The 18,189-nt window shown below is 44.9% G+C and overlaps 1 protein-coding gene across 4 annotated transcripts in view; it reads left to right on the top strand.

Annotated features, from left to right (window-relative positions):
- Positions 1–18,189, top strand: part of MYRIP (myosin VIIA and Rab interacting protein) — a 178,502-nt gene that overhangs the window by 145,202 nt on the left and 15,111 nt on the right. For 3 of the 4 annotated variants that reach the window (XM_060110077.1, XM_060110079.1, XM_060110080.1), the window contains one exon: positions 15,712–15,906. The exons of the other annotated variant lie outside the window; for it this stretch is intronic. In XM_060110077.1, coding sequence (XP_059966060.1) covers positions 15,712–15,906 — 195 coding nt within the window. The remainder of the gene's footprint in view (positions 1–15,711; positions 15,907–18,189) is intronic. 4 annotated transcript variants of the gene reach the window in all.

Below are 18,189 nucleotides of genomic sequence, written 5' to 3'. Positions count from 1 at the left end.
CCCAGATAGCAAACAAAAAGAGGTAATCAATATCTCTCTCTCCATCAGGCATCGGCTACTCTGATTAAAGGAAAACAGAAATATACATTCATCTATGGAAGATTATTTAGAAGCAGAAGGGTACAGAGATAGGCTTCAGGATTAGACTGACTGTGAAACACATCCATGCAGTTTGCAAACTTTGGACTTTGGTTCTAAGCCAAGGCCATTTCTTGCCTGCTTCCTACACCCCGCCCCCTTGCTGCCCTCCTTGGCCCCTCCAATCCTTTCTCTACTCAGCAGCTGGAGCTGCCCTGCGGCCCTTGAACTTGCTCCCAGTATGTCGACAAGCCCAAGTCTGGCTTGTTTTTATATCGATCCCTAAAAACCAGTCTAGGTCTTCATTGTTGACTGGACAAACACATGTTGGCTTTGTCTGTAAAATGGGGATAATCATACCCCCTTATAGAGTTGGGAGGAAGGACTAAATTATGCAGCATAGAGGTAGCACACAGCCAGAGCCCAGCAAATTTTAACAACCTCAAGGAAAAGAAATTTCACTGTCATGAAATAATGTCCCTGTGTTAGCACTGAGGGAACAGCTTAGTGCCTATGTCCCGTCCACACATGCAGTGTCAAGCCAGAGGTCTGTAGCCACGTTCGGTGCTTCATCATGCTCTGAAGAATGTAATGGGGAACATATCACGTCAGAACCTCCCAGGTTCCCATCTTCGGGATCAGAGTAACTATGACTTCCCTTGTAATCCGACCACAACTAGTTTGTCCAGCACTCACACATGTACACACACACACCATGACTGGGGAGTGGATCTGGGCTAAAGAAACTGTTCCAGAAGCTGTTCGTGCTTGCCTTATCTCTTTACCGTGCTACTGCACACTGGCCCAAGGTCCATCTGTCTGGTGACTCCCAACACAGCAGGAGCTCCTCTTCCTGTGCAGCAGGCAGGCTGGGAGTGAGAGAATAACACTCTCCTCCCCAGGAGCAGCCCTAACCAGTGACTGATGTGAGGAGTGTAAATACTCCACTCCTTTGCCTCCACTGGGGTGGTGACCCACGGAGTGTGTGCTACCCACTGATGCCCGAGTTCCCCAGCAGATTTGGCTCTGGGCACCCACAGTGAGGACCAGCTGGATCAGGCTGCCTTCTCTTCCCTGCCTTGCCCCACCCCCTCCTCCACTGGTTCCTGGGATCACTTCCCAAATAAACTCCATGCACTCAAATCCCTGTCTCAGGGTCTGCTTCTGGGGAAACCAGACTAAGACAGTAACCAAACAGGAAAACACGCAGAGCCCCCAGTTCACAAACACTCACTGCAGTATTTGTGACTAAGCAGTGGAGAAATCCAAATGCCTAACTGGCTGTTAATGGCCTCTGCCTGACCACGAGGATCCCTTACACAGAGAGAGTTTTATCCAGACTTCACCATCCCTCCTGCCTCTATCACAGGTTCTTCTCTCTGGGAGCCAAAGCAGAGGAATGTGCATATTCCCATAGACACAGGGACATCAGTGGCAGTTCAGTGTCCTTGGTATGACAACCCATGTAGGTATCAGGGCTTCACAGTCTTGTCCAGCAGCAGAAGAACCATTTTAGAAACACGCTGTTTCTTGATGGGAGTCAGCCCTTCACTGTAGGCAGACTTGTCCCTACAGTTGATTCACTTTGGCTGGGTGTTGGGGGCCCAATGATGATTCACGGATGGTCACTGCCATCTGAATTTTAACTACCTGAAGAACCAGCTTGTAAAACTTGGGGCCAGCCCAGAAACCTGGATTCCTAGAGGCCATGTTTTTATTTTTTTTTTTTTTGCGGTACGCGGGCCTCTCACTGTTGTGGCCTCTCCCGCTGCGGAGCACAGGCTCCGGACATGCAGGCTCAGCGGCCATGGCTCACGGGCCCAGCCGCTCCACGGCATGTGGGATCTTCCCAGACCAGGGCACGAACCCGCCTCCCCTGCATCAGCAGGCGGACTCTCAACCACTGTGCCACCAGGGAAGCCCAAGGCCATGTTTTTAATTGAAGTCATCTTGGTTCCATTGAACCTCATGGTCAACCTTCCAAATCTTGGGAACCTTCAAGCCCGGGAATAAGCACTTGCTTCCTCTCTGCCACTGGGCAGGTGGCTGTGCCAATGGTTATGGAAGAAAGGCCTGGCTGAAGTGGTTCCTAGAACCATCTGCCCCTGGAAATGCAGGTGCTGCATTCCTGAGAGAAGGACGCAAAGAAAGGTCAAGAACCCCTGGCCTGACTTTGGAGACTACATGCAGGAGCTGAATCTCCCACAAAACCCTATCTCCCCAAGCTTAAAGCAGTGATCCCCAAGGTCCCTGCTCACTCCAAAATCCCATGGTTCTAGATATGTAAGGCATGAAATAGGTTTTTGTTTCCTGATATTAGTATCATTTATGACACTATTTATATGACAAAAGATGTCCTATGTGTCAAGCTTTTGGAACATGAGTGTTTGTTGAAGGCTCATATTAGTGAATTCTTGCATTATAGTCAAATTTGTACATGCAATGTCCTGAAAGCAAAGTGTCTTTGTTTATTAATTATCACAAGTAGCTGAATCATTGTATTTTAGTTTCAAAAGGGAGTCACAGACCAGCAGATAACTCCCATATTTATAGTTTCATGGAATAATTCTCCTCAAAGTACTGAGACTTCCCTAAAGTAATAAATGTCTTTCTCCTCAAATAAGAGACAGATTTGTGCATCTTCTCACAGCTGCTCCCCATTTACTAGCATCAAGTCATATAGAAACACAGTACTGGTCAATGGATAAGCAGACAGATTGATTGTTGTCTGAGAAAACCCAGAGCTGTGGGTTTCTGCAGTTTAATGTGCTTGTGAAAAACTTTTTGTCGATATCACAGTGTTAACATAAAATCAAGTATTGTCCACGTGTGTCTCACCCTTGTAAAATGACTCACAATCCACATGAGGATTCAGTGTCTTTCACCCCAGGTAGTATCTTATTTGAGAAGCATGTCTCCATCTTCAGTTGGTGCTAAAGGTTCAGTCCCCACTTATATCTTACAAGCTACACTGATCTCAGTAGGCCTTATGCCTGTTGCCTCTTCTAACTTTCTATTTAACTGCTGCATTAGGAAAAAAGAGAAGCTTTAGCTGTCCACTTAGAGCTACAGCTCTTATCCACAGTGCTTGAACAGGTGAGGTTTCATTTCACTCCTATTGTCACTGGCATCACTCATTCCCACACTTGTGTCCTGTGTGTTTGGGGGAGGGGCCTGCACGGCTGGGAAGAGAGTTCTGGGTTCTCTCCTGGATCACGAGGGCTTCAACAGAACATCTTCTTCTCTAGGCAAAAGATGAACTGAGCCCTCGAGAATTAATATACTCATAATGCTAATAGATAAAAAGGCAGTCTACATAAGCAGACAATTCACCAAAAACAAAAACAAAAAAAGAAGAATGGGGCTTCCCTGGTGGCGCAGTGGCTGAGAGTCCGCCTGCCGATGCAGGGGACACGGGTTCGTGCCCCGGTTCAGGAAGATCCCACATGCTGTGGAGCAGCTAGGCCTGTGAGCCATGGCCGCTGAGCCTGCGCGTCCGGAGCCTGTGCTCCGCAACGGGAGAGGCCACAACAGTGAGAGGCCCGCGTACTGCAAAAAAAAAAAAAAAAAAAAAAGAAGAAGAATGTAAATGACCAATAAGCATATGAAAAAATATTCAACTTTAATTGTATCTCAGCTGTATTCAATACAACACTTAGCCCAGAACTTGGCATATGGTGTGCACAGTCATTTTTTCCATTCAACAAAAGCACATTGAGGCACTGGGAAGGCAGCCATGAACAGGGCAAAGTTTATCGTTTGTTCAGACAAGCAATAAAAATGCAAATTGAAATAATGAAATGCCACTTTGCCTAACAAATTGGATGGTTAAAAAGAACGATAATCAATGTTGGTAAGAGTTCAGGGAAATAGGCAGTCTAATACCCACAAAGTAGCACATATTAGCACACTGGTGACTTGGTAACTCTAAGCAATCAAAGTGTGCATACCCTTTGATCCAGCAAATATGCTTTCAATCATTTATCCTAAGGAATAATTGGACAAGCAGCCAAGGGTATATCACAATGCAGTTCATCAAGTGTTACATTTTTATACTAGGAAAACTTTGAAACAACCTAAGTGTCCAACAATAATGGACTCTTGGGAAATGGAGGGGATGAGGTCCAGAAAACAGATGGGGCATTGGCATTGGAATGGCAAAGACAGAATAGTCCAGGTACAAGTAAGTGGGTAAATTTGATGTTTAGGAAGATGAAGAGAGTTTGTTTTATGTTCTATGCTTCCCCCCCCTCTGCTCCTCTGTTACCCAACCAAACTTGGGTCTGCTCGCCTGGGCACAGTAAAGCCAATCTACTGACACTGGGTTGTGGTGAAAGAAAATGTAGTGTTTGTTGCAGGGCACCAAGCAAGATTGGGGATGGCTAATACTCAAGAGGTCGGAATCCCTGATGGCTTTCACGGAAAGGTTTTTAAAGATAGGGTGAGTGAGAGGGTTGCAGGGCACATGATCAGCTTGTGTGCATTCTTCTGATTGGTTGGTAGTGAGGTAATGGGGCGTGAACATCATCAACCTTCTGGTTCCAACCTGTCTGGGGCCTGCCTACATGCTAGTGGTCAGCATGCAGTTAATGTTTTCCACCTGCAGGGGTTTCAGTATTTGCAAAACAGCTCAAAGGATATGGCTCAGAATGTTATCTTATAGCCCTTGAGAGGAGCTAAAGGTATTTGACTTTGTTTAATGGCTAAACTATTACTATTTTGTCTTGCTTGACTGTTTTCCTTTGTTTCGGCATTTTCTCACTTCTGAATTTATTAAATTTATTCTTTGGAACTCGGGGATGGCCTAGGAGGCTAAAGTCTTTCTACAAACAAGAGGTAGGCAGAGGACATGGGGTCAGGGGGTGGTCTGTCCTGGGAAGGCCCCATAAGGTCCTGCTTGGTTACATCTCTAGCTTTCTGAACTAGAAGGCAAGTTTGCCTTCTGAAAGTGAGGGGATAGTGAAATTTGAGTGTCAGGATTGTGGAGAGGGTTTGAAATAGCTATTGCATAGAATGGGAGAAAAACGTGTGGAGAAATATAAAGGATCCCCAGGGTAAGGTCAGAGATCACAAACATTTACTTGAGATAAAAAGAGCCTGTAAAAGAATACAGCAACTATGCACACTACTATATATAAAATAGATAAAAGACCTATGGTATAGCACAGGGAACTATATTCAACATCTTATGATAACCTATAAGGGAAAAGAATCTGAAAAGAATATATAGATAGGTACATATAACTGAATCGTGTTGCTGTACACCTGAAACTAGCATAACATCATAAATCAACTTCAATAAAAGAAAAAGAAAAGAATACAGCAAGTTTGAATGCAAATAAATGCAAAATAAAAATTCATTCTATTCAAAGAAAAGGTCTAGTAGTAGCAGGTCTATTCATGAATCCATATCATTCAGCACAATTACACAATACAGCTCAATAGGTTCTGGGATTTACATTAGAACTCCTCATTTCATAACTAAAATTTATAGATGAATCTCAAACCAGACTGGAGGAGTGGGAAGATAAAATGGAAATTAATTCCAACCATAATAGGAACAAAAAAATGTGAAATTAAAGCTTAACAAGAAGACTGCAGATTTCTCAGAAACCTACCAGTTTTGCTGGTAGGAAAAACAGTGTAAAGAAGAATTCTTCCAAAATGAGGGTAGACATTTACTGTAATTTAAATCAAAATCTGAACCAGAAGTTTTTTTAACTTTTCAAAAGGATTCAAAAAATCACCTGATAAAATAAAGTCAAGAATAACTTAGAAATGTTTAGAAAAAATAAAAGAAATGAAGAGGACCTATCTATTAAGATAGCACATCATGTTTTAAAGGCAGAGTAATTAAATTTGTGAGATATTGATAAAGGATGCAATGAAATAGTCCAGAAGTATGCCCTAGAATATACTTAATTTAATTCACAATTGATCTCATAATTACCACCCACCTCTCACCCCTGGTTGGGAAGAGATCATTTTTTAATAAATGTGTTGAGACGTGCACTTGTTCTTTTGGGGGAAGGGATGTGGCAAGAGAGGAAGGTCCTTAATGTTCTCTCCAACAAAGGAATGAATGGCTCCCCCAGGTTTGCAGGGCCAGCAATAGGTACAGGAGACAATAAGGAAAAGATGCCGACTTCCCATGAGAGGTAGTGGCACAAGTTCTAGAGTTTGAATCCTTGTTCAATCCTTGTTACAAATAATTGTTCAACTATTCTAAGAGCTGTAATACAGTAGGGACCAAAGAGAAAAGGTCCCTGCTCTTGTGGAATTTACCCACTGTTGGGGGCGACAGCTGATAAGTATGTAAACACATACAGGGGAAGAGGTCCTTAGTGATCAGTGCTAAGGAGATTCAGCACGACGCTCACGGATGGAGTTGGAAGGAGTATGAGTTATGGTGGTCCAGACTTTTCTGACCAACTCTGTTTTCCACTGAAACCCGAAAGACACAAAGGGAAAAGTGAGGCAAAGATCTAAAGGAAGGGCTTTCCAGGCAGAAAAAAACATGCAAGGCCTTAAGGTGGAAATGACCTTGACAAGTTCAAGGAACAGCTTAAAGAGCTAGGGTAGCTGGGGCAACATAGCCAAGGGGAGAGCGCTGGGAGAAGTGAGAGAGGGAGGGGCCAGAGCAAGCCAGCGGTGTGGGCCATGCAGAGAACTTTGGCTTCTATTCTGTGTGAGATAGGAAGCACGTGGAAAGGTTTCAGCAGAGACATAACAAGGAGGGCCTTACATTTATCAAGATCACCCTGGTTGCCATGTGCCACCTCCCTTCCAAGTGAACGTGGAAGGTGGTTTCCTGTGTCATTGGGCTACTACAGAGCTGAGCACGTGCCCTGGCAGAGCCCTGGTTACCGCCAACAAGTGGGGAAATGTGTCCAGTGAGTATCAGGAAATAATTTTTTGAGGAACAGCCAGTATGCGAAAGCAAAAGAGATCGACAACCATGATCACCTCCTCTGCCAGGACAGGAAGTCCTGCCTGCCCTACACCTGCCCGGGTAGGTATGGTCAAAGTCAGTGGCTCCAGCATTCCCCTCCTCTCTCACCATCACGGGTCCTGGAGTGGCCTTGCTCAGGTGACTACATCAAACAACAGGGACTCCACCAAGGAAGGGAAAGAAAATGACCATGGGGAAACATACAGACCAGTGGGTTTAATTCTGGAACTAAACTAAATGTACAAATAGCACATTTTAAAAAATTCATTTCGGGCATCCCTGGTGGCACAGTGGTTAAGAATCCGCCTGCCAATGCAGGGGACACGGGTTCAATCCCTGGTCCGGGAAGATCCCACATGCTGTGGAGCAACTGAGCCCATGCGCCACAACTACTGAGCCCACGCGCCACAACTACTGAGCCCACGCACCGCAACTACTGAAGCCCGTGCCCCCTAGAGCCCATGCTCCGCAACAAGAGAAGCCACCGTAATGAGAAGCCTGCGCACCTCAACGAAGAGTAGCCCCTGCTCGCCACAACTAGAGAAAGCCCGCATGCAGCGATGAAGACCCAACTCAGCCAAAAATAAAATAAATGAAATAAATTTTTTTAAAAATTCATTTCAATTATCACAATTTTAAAAAATCTTATTTCTTTCATAGGTGTCTTTGACCATCAAAATCTAAATGATTTAAGAACCCAAACATTCCTAGAGGTCCATTCTCTGATCTCCATTACATTTCATGTTTCAATTTATTACATATGCTAATTTATTAGGTTCATGCTCCAATTTCTTTCCACAATTCTGTGCCACCTTCTTTCAAGTCAGTCGTTGGGGACGTGAGTCTGTTCATGGAGAATGTATTTTGACGGGTTGTAGAGGCTTCGCCGGAGCGCCTTATGTTTCATGAGAACTGAAACATATTTGCATTGAATTTTTCTAGCAGATTTCTGTCAACTATTCAGGAGGACATATGGAGTTTCTTTTCTTACCTTTGAGAAGGAAAAAAATACATGAAATCAGGGCATTTGGACAAATTTCCTTGCTTGCTCTGGCGGTTTGATAGAAGCATTTCATAAAGCCAAGGCAGCATCTGTAATGTGGGACAGAAAAGTAATGAGCGGGCTGTGAAGTCTGGATCACACTTAGATCAGATTTCCTCAGAGACCACATTCTTGTTCACTCTGATTGTTTTTGGTGGCTCCATCTCAGGTAGGCTCAGTAAGGCTCAGAATAGGAGCTGGTCGCTTGGGAGATCTCAAGCTCTGTTGTGTGGCTTGGTCATTGGTGTACAAATCAACGAGCTTGTTCTGATTGATGTCACTTGGTGGAGGCTACAGGCTCTTCTCTCGCTGATCTGTTGTTCATGGATCTGATTATTCAGTTAGATTCTGTTCTTCCATCACTTTCTGCAGTCCATTGGGTCCCAGGAGTTATGCAGGTGGAGGAGGTGATGTGGCAGGTGGGAAGGAGTGTGGACCTTGAAGACCGAAGTCTCTGGGTTCAAATCTCAGCTGTGCATCTTCTTCCTTAAGCCACAGTTTCTTCGTCTCTCAAGATGGGATGAAAACAGCCACGTCAGGTTGTGATGAGGGTTACACGAAATCACGAGAAGCCTGGGGTCAGACCCGGCACAGGAAGGATGCACATTAACACTGAGCTGGCTTCCTTCCTTCCTCTCTTCCTCCCTAAAGGGCTCTCTCAGGAGCAATGTGTCCCAGGAGAGAAGGTGAGGCCCCGTACACATTTTATGCAACTTGAACATTGAAAGACTTTTCTCCTCTGCCTGTAATTCCTGCATGGGAGCCAACATGTTTTAAGAAGCCTCTGTTAAAGTTCTTTCTATTTCCTGTGCTTCCAGACTGACCCCAAAGTCACACATTAACGGAACCTGCTTGCCCCTCTGCAGGTCCACAGCCTGTGGCTCCCAGTGCAGGGTAGGACCTGTTTTCTGCTACCTGGGTCTTCCTGCCCTTCTCCTGTCTCTGCTCTCTGAGGACAGGGACCCAGGCTTACTCACTCTGCATCCCCTGCAGGGCCCAGTGCAGTGCTGGGCATAGAGCAGATGCTTCCTGAAGGCTTGAATTAAATTCGTGATGATGGGAAATAGTAGATGATGTTTGAGGGCCTGGCTTGTTCGGTTGCCCAGCTAGGCAATGACATACCTTATTTTTATTGCCTATCAGTACGTATGGTTCAGTATGCTCCCTACTGGGAAACGGAGGGTCCTGCATGCGTGCGTGTCTTGAGTGTCAGTGTCAGGTTGTTTACTGTCATTTCTCAGGACAAACCATTCTGTATTCTGATATTGTGTCTTCCATTTTTGGTGTTAAGGTATCCCTTCTTTATGACATTATGGTGAAGCCAGACAGTAGTAGACAGTAGGGTGGCTTTTTTTTTTTTTAATATTCTTACTTAGCAAGAGAAAAAAACTAGGAAACAGCAGCAAAGTTTAACTTTTTTTTTTTTTTGGTTAAAAAATAGTAAAAAGCATCCTTCAAAACACCAAGTAGTCAAGGAAAGTTGTTTCAAGAACACAGTACAGGACTTCCCTGGTGGTGCAGTGGTTAAGAATCCGCCTGCCAACACAGGGGAGACAGGTTCGATCCCTGGTCCAGGAAGATCCCACATGCCGCAGAGCAACTGAGCTCATGCTAGCCATAGCTACGGAGCCCACACGCTGCAACTACTGAAGCCTGTGCCCCCCAGAGCCCATGCTCCGCAACAAGAGAAGCCACCGCAATGAGAAGCCTGCGCACCACAACGAAGAGGGGCCCCCGCTCGCTGTAACTAGAGAAAGCCTGCATGCAGCAACGGAGACCCAACACAGCCAAAAAGAAAAAAAAAAATAGAACACAGTACATAATAAACGGTGTCTAAGCTACTGGCCATCACCAGTAATGTTCCCATCTTGAGCCAGTAGGGCAGGTGGGAGAGTTTTGAGGACAGGTGGACAGCTCTGGACCCAAACACTGTGGACACTTGGCATATGCTGACTAATTTCATCTTCTCAAAAACACCTTGAGCTAGATGGTGTTATCTCCATTTCATAGCTGAGGCTCAGAGAGATTAAGTTATTTCCCCAAAATCTACACAGAGTAACCTGAATTTCCCAAGCCTCATGATCTGACGTGTACAATGAGAAGGTCACCTTAGCATCCGTCCCCACTAGGAAACCACAAGACCAGAGCATCCACCCACCCGCACTGGCTCCCTCCATTATTTGGGGGAATCTAGGGGAAAGATCTCCCACATGTTCACAATCAGCCATCTTATAAGGGCCTGCTCAGGGCCTTCACCAGGCTGCTGCTGCTGCCCAGATCCACCCTAGGAACCAGCCCTGCACAGGTGCCTTCTCCATAGAGGCTCCAGATCAGCAAGACCAGGGCCAATTTATGACTTTTGGGCCCAAGCACTTTTGCCTTTGTGGACCCTTTCCTCCACAAAAAACCATCTAAAATCGTATTTTACAATTGTGTTGGTATAAAGATTAATATTGTGTATTAAAACATGTGCCTGGAACTAATAGTTCATTTTTCCATATGATTTTAAAAGAAATTAAGACATTTTCATGGACCCCCTAAAAGAATGGTGGGCCCTAGGCTCCACGCCTGCTGAGCCCAATGGGTAAGGAGGCCCTTTGCAAGACCCTGCTGACATGGCAGTCCCCTCACCACTGCCCTCCCTGCTTCATAAATTGACCCACAGACCTCAAAGCATACTGCCTGCTTCTAAATCTCACAAAAACCCTAATATCAATGTCCCTTCAGCTTCTATCTGTTTAGGTCTTATTATAGGTGTCAGAACAATCCCCGAGGTGGAACTGGGAAATTTCCTCTTCTGCCCCAGAAACCTGGACACATCATTTAATCCTCAAAGCTTTTATTCCACATTGTATTAGGTTCTGTCATATCAAGACTTATATCAAGTCACATAAATAGATACCCCAGGCCTCTGTCACAGCCCCAGTTCATCACACACAGCCAGATACTGAATCCGTTTTGGCGCTGCTGAGACTGGCAGACACATGTGCACGCACATGCCCAAGGGTAGAGAGGGGTCTGGGATCAGGCCTCTGTTATTCCACTGTGTTCTCTTCCTATTAAGCCAGGTAGCTAATGAGACCCCGCTACTCACATGTTCACAAGCTTGAGCCATTCTGGTAAGCAGCAGTCCCACTTATTCCAGCTTGAAATGAGTTTGCATTTCTTTGTCCAACACAAAGCTTTGAAATGAATGATGACCCTGGAAAATTATCAGGAGAATTTGCGAGGATTGCAAATAAGCAGGTATATCTAGTGTTTAGGATGGAAATATTTTCTTCTTTCAAATTCTAGAGACTCAGACTCTCCCCCTGGCAACACTTTGCATGCTGCATGTCTTTGGAAAACAGTTTATAAGGAAGAGTAAATGGAGGAAGAATTTGTTTCTAGTAACATATTTTTATAGGAAGAGAAAGGGCATGGCTACAGGATTGAGAGATTGCTCGGGCTCAAGTTTGTGGGTAGTGAGACTAAAAGTAAAGGAGTCTGCTCTGCCCTCAGTCCCTAGAAAGAAGAGAAAAGATACAGGTGGGATTTTGACGTGGGTCCTGACCTGGTATTCTTTCTCAGGTCCACTTTCATGGCCACAGTGGCAGGCCCCCACCTCGGAGTGGTACATCACCTCCTTAAAGGTTTGCATTGGTCCTGTTGTTGGTTACAGTCTGGCAGGAAGCTGAGTCTTTGTTGAGGTTGATGCTTGTTTCTCTGCCTCACTGCTGAGCGATGGAGGAAACACTGGAGGTTTCTCATCACTTTCTGTACCCTGAGCATGGACTCTTGGTTCCAGCCCGGTGATTGTAAAGTTGACATAATAGATTTGATGTTCCACAAGGGGATGTGACACAGACCGGACCCTAGAGGTGGACACTCAGGCTCTCAGTGGTGACCACGCGTGGTCGGGAGGTCAAGGAGCATCAGTGTGTCAGAGCAAATACATCCCCGGGGCGTATCAACAGCTGAAAGCTCCTCCTCCACCCTAGAGAAGCCATACTGGCTATGCTGGGCATTTTGAAAGGAAGTCATGCATGTACCCGGCACTTAATAAATTTGTTGTTTAATTTGTGTTTCTTTGATCACTAGAAGGTTGAATTTGGTTACTGCATGAGTCCACTGGCCATTTTCATTCCATCATCCATGGGGCCCTTGGCCACGAGTGTCTTTGAGGCCAACCTTCCTGTTCTGCAACAGCCCCTATTCTGTCAGCTGATTTTCTTCACACTTTCACATCTCCCTTATTTGATACCATGGACCTGTCACGTTTGATTCATCTTATAATTAATGTCTGGAGTAACGTCGGCTGCCGTCATAGAGAGCTCTTTCTGGCTCTGGAATTGTGCTTTGTTTGTGCCATTCAGCTCAGGTCTCTGGAGCTGTAAGCAATAAAGCAGGAAGGCTCCTGTAGATTTTCATTTCTCCCACACACAGGGCTCCCTGCCAGCACCTCTGAATCCTCACCAGCTTTTTATCTGAACAAAACCCTGTCCGGTGCTAAATATAGCTTTATTTCACACAATTGTAGAAGGTACTTTCTACTGTTAAATCTAGACTGGGCAGGGAACAGGACACTTACATAACAAGTTGGTGTTAACCCTGTGACAAACCTTCTAATCGCTTACTGGCCTAGTGAGTAAGCTAAGGAACAAGGAGGTTGGGTGCCCTGCTCCTGTCACACAGCTAATTAAATCCCAGTTATCTTCACTTCCAGCAGGTGCCCTGTCCACTCCCGCACTCACATCCAAGCAAGCCCGCAACACTCCTGTAGAAGAACCACCCGATTCCCTAGAGGTGGGATTAATTCCCTGCAAGTGTTTGTGGGTTCCAGTTTGTGTTTCACGATGGAGGGCAGAACGGGGACACCGACCAACCAGAGAGATCTTGTCCAGTTTCCATATAATTTTTTTCAGTCACTTCTCCAGCTGGAAGGTGGTTCCCTTCTGAAGGGGACCATAGACCTCCCAAGTGAAGCCGTGGTGCTCTCCACAGACCAACTGCTGGGGACCGCTCACTCTCACTTAATGACAAGTGCAAATACCTTCAGGGGTCAGGAGAGTATGTCACCGTGTCAAGTGGCTGGGGTAGAGCTAAAGGCACACTCTGAGGGCAGGGACTTCATCCACTGTTCACTGCTTATCCCAGCACCTGGAGCAGAGCCTGTGCACCACAGGCCCCCAATAAGATATGTATGCAATAGAATGAATGGTGGGGACTGCAGAGAACTGGGAAGTGCTTATCTCACAGAAGGCATTCTTGTCAAAAAAGCATGCCTCTAGGCAATATTTGGCTTCCAGCTGGCAACTCCTATGATTGAATAAACAGGGCTATTTCTGGACGGAAAGGAAAAATGACTGCCAAGCAACACTGATGTCCAGCTTATCGCTTTGATGTTATATGTTCAGTTGGAGTCAAGATGCAGATAACTCTTTCTGTTTAAGCACCTCTGAAGTCCTTCCCATTAATAACATTGGCCCCTTAATGACCCTGGACCAATTGGAGATGTGTGTAAATGTTAACATTTGCCCTTCCATCGTGCTGTGGTCTAACCGTTTTTCCTGAATCCCTTAGTCAAAAGATGTACAAAGGCACCTCTTCTAACAAACAAAGGGCAAACTTTCTAAATACAAGCTTTATTTACTAAGAGAAGTGTACCAAACCTGCTTTCATACATACAACGTTGCCTTTTCTAAAATGGACTTAAGCAAACAGTGGCAGCTCTTTCTTGCCAAAAACATTTTGAGTCCAATTCATCTCCAAAACCTGCCACATTGAGTTACAGGATTCTAGATAATGGCGGACAGCCTCTGCAAGTTTTTCCTAAGGTAAAGAGTTGGCTTGGCTCTCCCTCGGACACTTCCCTTATTCTGGTGGGTCTGCGTCACCTTCCTCCATCTTATTTTCCTGATAACCCAGACCCATTTTTTTGGTATGTAGCAAACTCCCTTGAACCAAAAGAAGCATAACTCTTGGGTGAGTCAAGCAGCTATTGTGAAACAGGCTGCAGAGGAGCCCTCTGAGCACATGTGCCCTAACCCTAGGATGATTGACAGGTGCCAGGATGAGACCCTAGGATGAGACCATGTACCAGAGCCCAGAGCCAGCTTCTAGACTGTGGACTCAGCCACAGACTTGTCACTTAGACACTCTGATTCCATAGTGAAGTTGCAGGGCCACTGAAAACTTCCTCTAGTGAGATAAAACCTGCAATAGAATTTACTTGGGGAAACAAACTGCAAACCAAGTCAGAGCTATCATTAATATATTTTGGCCAGAATATATGAATCAGATAGATACCTTGGGAGGTACCAAAGGCATTAAAATTCCAGGCTTTCTTGAAACACTTTACTGGTTAAAAAAATGCCCATGGGCAATATTTGACTTCCAGTTTACAAACCCGGTGATGGGCTAAGTAAAATTGATTGTAGATGGACATCATTAGTGCCAAGCAACATTGATCTCCTGCTTACTTCTTGGTGCTATATGTTCAGATGAACTCAAAGATGCAGATAATTCTTTGTGGCTGAAGTACCTCTGCTCCATTAAAGACCTTGGCCCAGATCTGGACTGACTGTAATTTTGAGCCATGAATATAAAAACTAGAAGCGACCTGTATCAGTTAGAAATATATTCAACCACAAATAACAGAAAATCCAGCCAATAGGGGCTCCAACAGGTAGGGACTTATTTTGCACACATGTATCAAGGTGTTCAGAAGCAGTTCAGCTGATCCAGTGCTATGTGGGCTCAGGCTCTTTCAGTCTTTCTGATCCACCTGACCCAGCATTTTGGTATCATCCTCACTCTTGTTGGCTTCCTAACCGCAGACCTATGATCAAGGAAGAGAGAAGTGGGGGCAGGAGAGCATCAGCTGCATCTATTCACCTGATTAGGAAAACAAAAGCTTTGCTAGAAACCCCTCAATAGACCTTCCCTTCAGGCTCACTGGTCAGAACGATGTCACATGACTGCCCCTGGCTGCAGGAGAGGCTGGGAAATGCAGTGTATTTTCTGTTCAGCCTTAATGGTGGGGGAAGATAAGGAAGAATGGGCTTGAGAAGAGATGTGGGTGAGCTAACAACACAGTAGCTACCAGAGACTGCAGAGAAACTCTTTCCAATCCTCTCAATGTACAAATGACAAAACTGAGTTCCAGAAATGGGAAGTAGCCTGGCCAAGGTCCAATATCTAGATGAAGTTACAGCCAGATCTAGAGCCCAGGTCTCCTAACTCTTCATCCATAAAGCTACCCACTGGACCACATCGTGAATGTAGTTTGACAGAGTCTGTGACTGAAGCTCTGTTGAGGAAAGAGAATATCATCCAGAAAACGAGGTAATGAATATGAAACTATCAGCAGTGGCAGAGGACCTAGTAGCTTCCACTTGAGCTCTCCTTCCTCTCTCCTTAAGAATCTGAAATAATTCATTGTGAGTCACAGAAGCTAAGCCAAGTTACATCAGGCCTCCTCTCAGTCCCCTCAGACTGGGTAGATTTTTTTAGTGTCTCATTCCTTTGGCACATTGATGTTTGTGTGTGTTATAAAACAGAATCGATCTCATGATGAGCACCATGATAATGTAGAATTTCCATGTCGTTGTTAATGTTGTTCTTGTCTTCTGTCCCCTTCTGTTATTGGACCAAACAGAAGTATTCTGCTGTTTCTCTCTGCAACATCTCCACAGAAGTCCTGAAAGTCATCAACGCCACGGAGGAGTTGATAGCAGAGTCTACAGGGCCCTGGGAGTTCCCACCTGTCCCTCCTGACAGAGAGAAAGGGACGTTTCCTCTTGGAACAGACCAAGTGAGACTGGATGAGCAGCTGACTTCCCTGGAAGAAAATGTAAGACAGTGTGGATGTACTCTGTCTAGGGCACACATGTCCAAAGGAGAAACTGATGATGTTGTAACTCTTCACAAAGAGGGCAAGGACACAAATATACTACCACCATAGCAAATATATTCTCAGAAGGGTCTTAGACTGGGTTCCCCAGAAGCAGATCCCAAGATGAAGATTTCTGTGCAAGTGATTTATTAGGGAAATGCTCCCATGGGAGACTGGTAAGGGAGTGGGGAGAGGGAAGAAGTCAAGCAAAGCTATGATCTTACACAAAACGTAGCTTCAGCCCGATCCTGCAGGCAACTCCGGGGTGTAAGTTGCATCTCAGAGTTGTCCTGACCTAAGGCAAAGGAACTGGCTCTTCCTACAGCCAGTGGGCACCTCAGTCTCTCTGCATGCAGGCAAAGTGTCTACAGTAGCTCAAAGGCAGTTTTTGCATAGATCTGAGCTGTTGGAAACAAAAGCACACTGCAGCTTGGGAGCGGGGAGGGGAGTATGCAGAAACTATATAAGGGATCTGTGGGGATCCAGGTGGAGCATTGCCAGTGCCACTACAGAGAATAACAGTGGTTGCCAACAGAACTTAGGTTACTACAGAATTGGTCTGCCCTGCTTCACGGATATGTCTGTTCGTAATGGTTTTTCTGTCCTTCCAACTGGTGAGGAAAGAAAGAATGTAATAGATTCTTACATATAAACACCTACAATCATTTTTAAGACTTCAGTAAAGGTCCAATGAGAATTTTCCAACAATGCAAACCAGGGGTGACACAGAGCAATGTGGACATTAGCCACTCAGGCCATCGTTACCATCACCAGTTGGCATAGTCCCAATGTCAAATCCAGTCAGGTGATTCCATCTTTCCAGACCCAGCAGAATCAACCCTAATTTGGAGATGCTCTAATGAATGGTGTTCTCAGAAACCAGGAAATGTTATCAGAGAGATTTTTTGCCAGAAGTTGAAACAACAACAAATCAAAATGACTCAAGGTAAAAAAAAAAAAAAAAAAAAAAGCCAATATTAGTTTCACTTTGAAAGTAGAAGACTCTCTCCCTTTGGATTCCCATAAAACCTAAGCATATGTCTGCCTCACTTTGTTGCCCTTTCTGTTCACTCATATATCTCCTATTAGATCAGCACCATTGACATTTTGGGTTAGATAATTCTTTGTTGCGGGACCTGTCCTGTATGTTGTAGGATGTTTATCAGCATCCCTGGTCTCTACCCACTAGATGCTAGAAGCTGCACCCTCCTCGATTTGACAATCAAAAATGTCTCAAGACATTGCCAAATATTAGCGGGAGCATGGGGGAAGAGTAGGGCACAGTCATGCCCAAGTTGGAAACGGGATATATAAATTCCTATAGAACAGGACCTGCTGCCTTTCCTGTCTATAGCCCTAGCCCTTGGCCCTGAGCCTGACACAGAGGAGGTGTGCAAGGAATGTTTATCTGATATATGATTACATCAGATGAATAAAATTCTTTTTTAAAAGAAATGTTTTACTTCTAATGTGCAGGTCTCTGTTCTTTAAAAATGCCTATGATACAATTCTTTCAGGTGCTGATAGTCCTAAAATGGCCCTAATCCTGCACACACAGAATTGAAAAGATTAAAATAAAGATATGGTTCACCAGGAAAGGGAGGCATTTTTTTCTTTTTACAAAGTATGGTATCAAAAAAACTTACAATGCATGAAATAATCTAGATTTAAATGACAAAGGTCAGCACACTGAAAGCAAAGACAGCATGCCTTTTTTTCCCCTCTAAGGAGTTTACTGAAAACTACAATGGCCTTGGCAGAGTTTTCATTTTGTAAGATCCTTTTATTGTACATCATGTTTCTTTTTGTGGGTTCATTAACACTTTGAGTGCGAAACACATCTACTTAGCCACTGAGTCAAGACATCAGAAACACCAGCAGTGGAAAGCTGGGGATTACAACTTCCTGCTCCCTGTCCAGCCCCTCTAAGATGCCTCTCCTGTTCTCATAGAGTTAACTGCCTACTTCCACCTCCTTCCCTACCCCAACCAGCTTTTCAAATTTCACCTCCGGAGAGATTCCATCTTTGTTTCTTTGAATTCTGTGGGTCTTTGAGTCACAGAAGGGCTGACTTTTTTTTTTAATCTCTTTAGTTCACCAGATCACAGAGCCATGGGCAGGTTGCTTGCTCTGCTGTTTCCAGGATGGAATTCAGTGGAGCAGCAGGAGAAGGGCAGGGCTGATTCTTAAACTGGCCTCTGGGTGCAGCTGATTTAATTAAACCAGGGATTTTGTCTATGT

Source organism: Mesoplodon densirostris, chromosome 10 (genome assembly GCF_025265405.1).
Source record: "Mesoplodon densirostris isolate mMesDen1 chromosome 10, mMesDen1 primary haplotype, whole genome shotgun sequence".
NCBI lineage: Eukaryota > Metazoa > Chordata > Mammalia > Artiodactyla > Ziphiidae > Mesoplodon > Mesoplodon densirostris.
The sequence above is the reverse complement of the archived record's forward strand: the minus strand, read 5'-3'. Positions and strand labels throughout refer to the sequence as shown.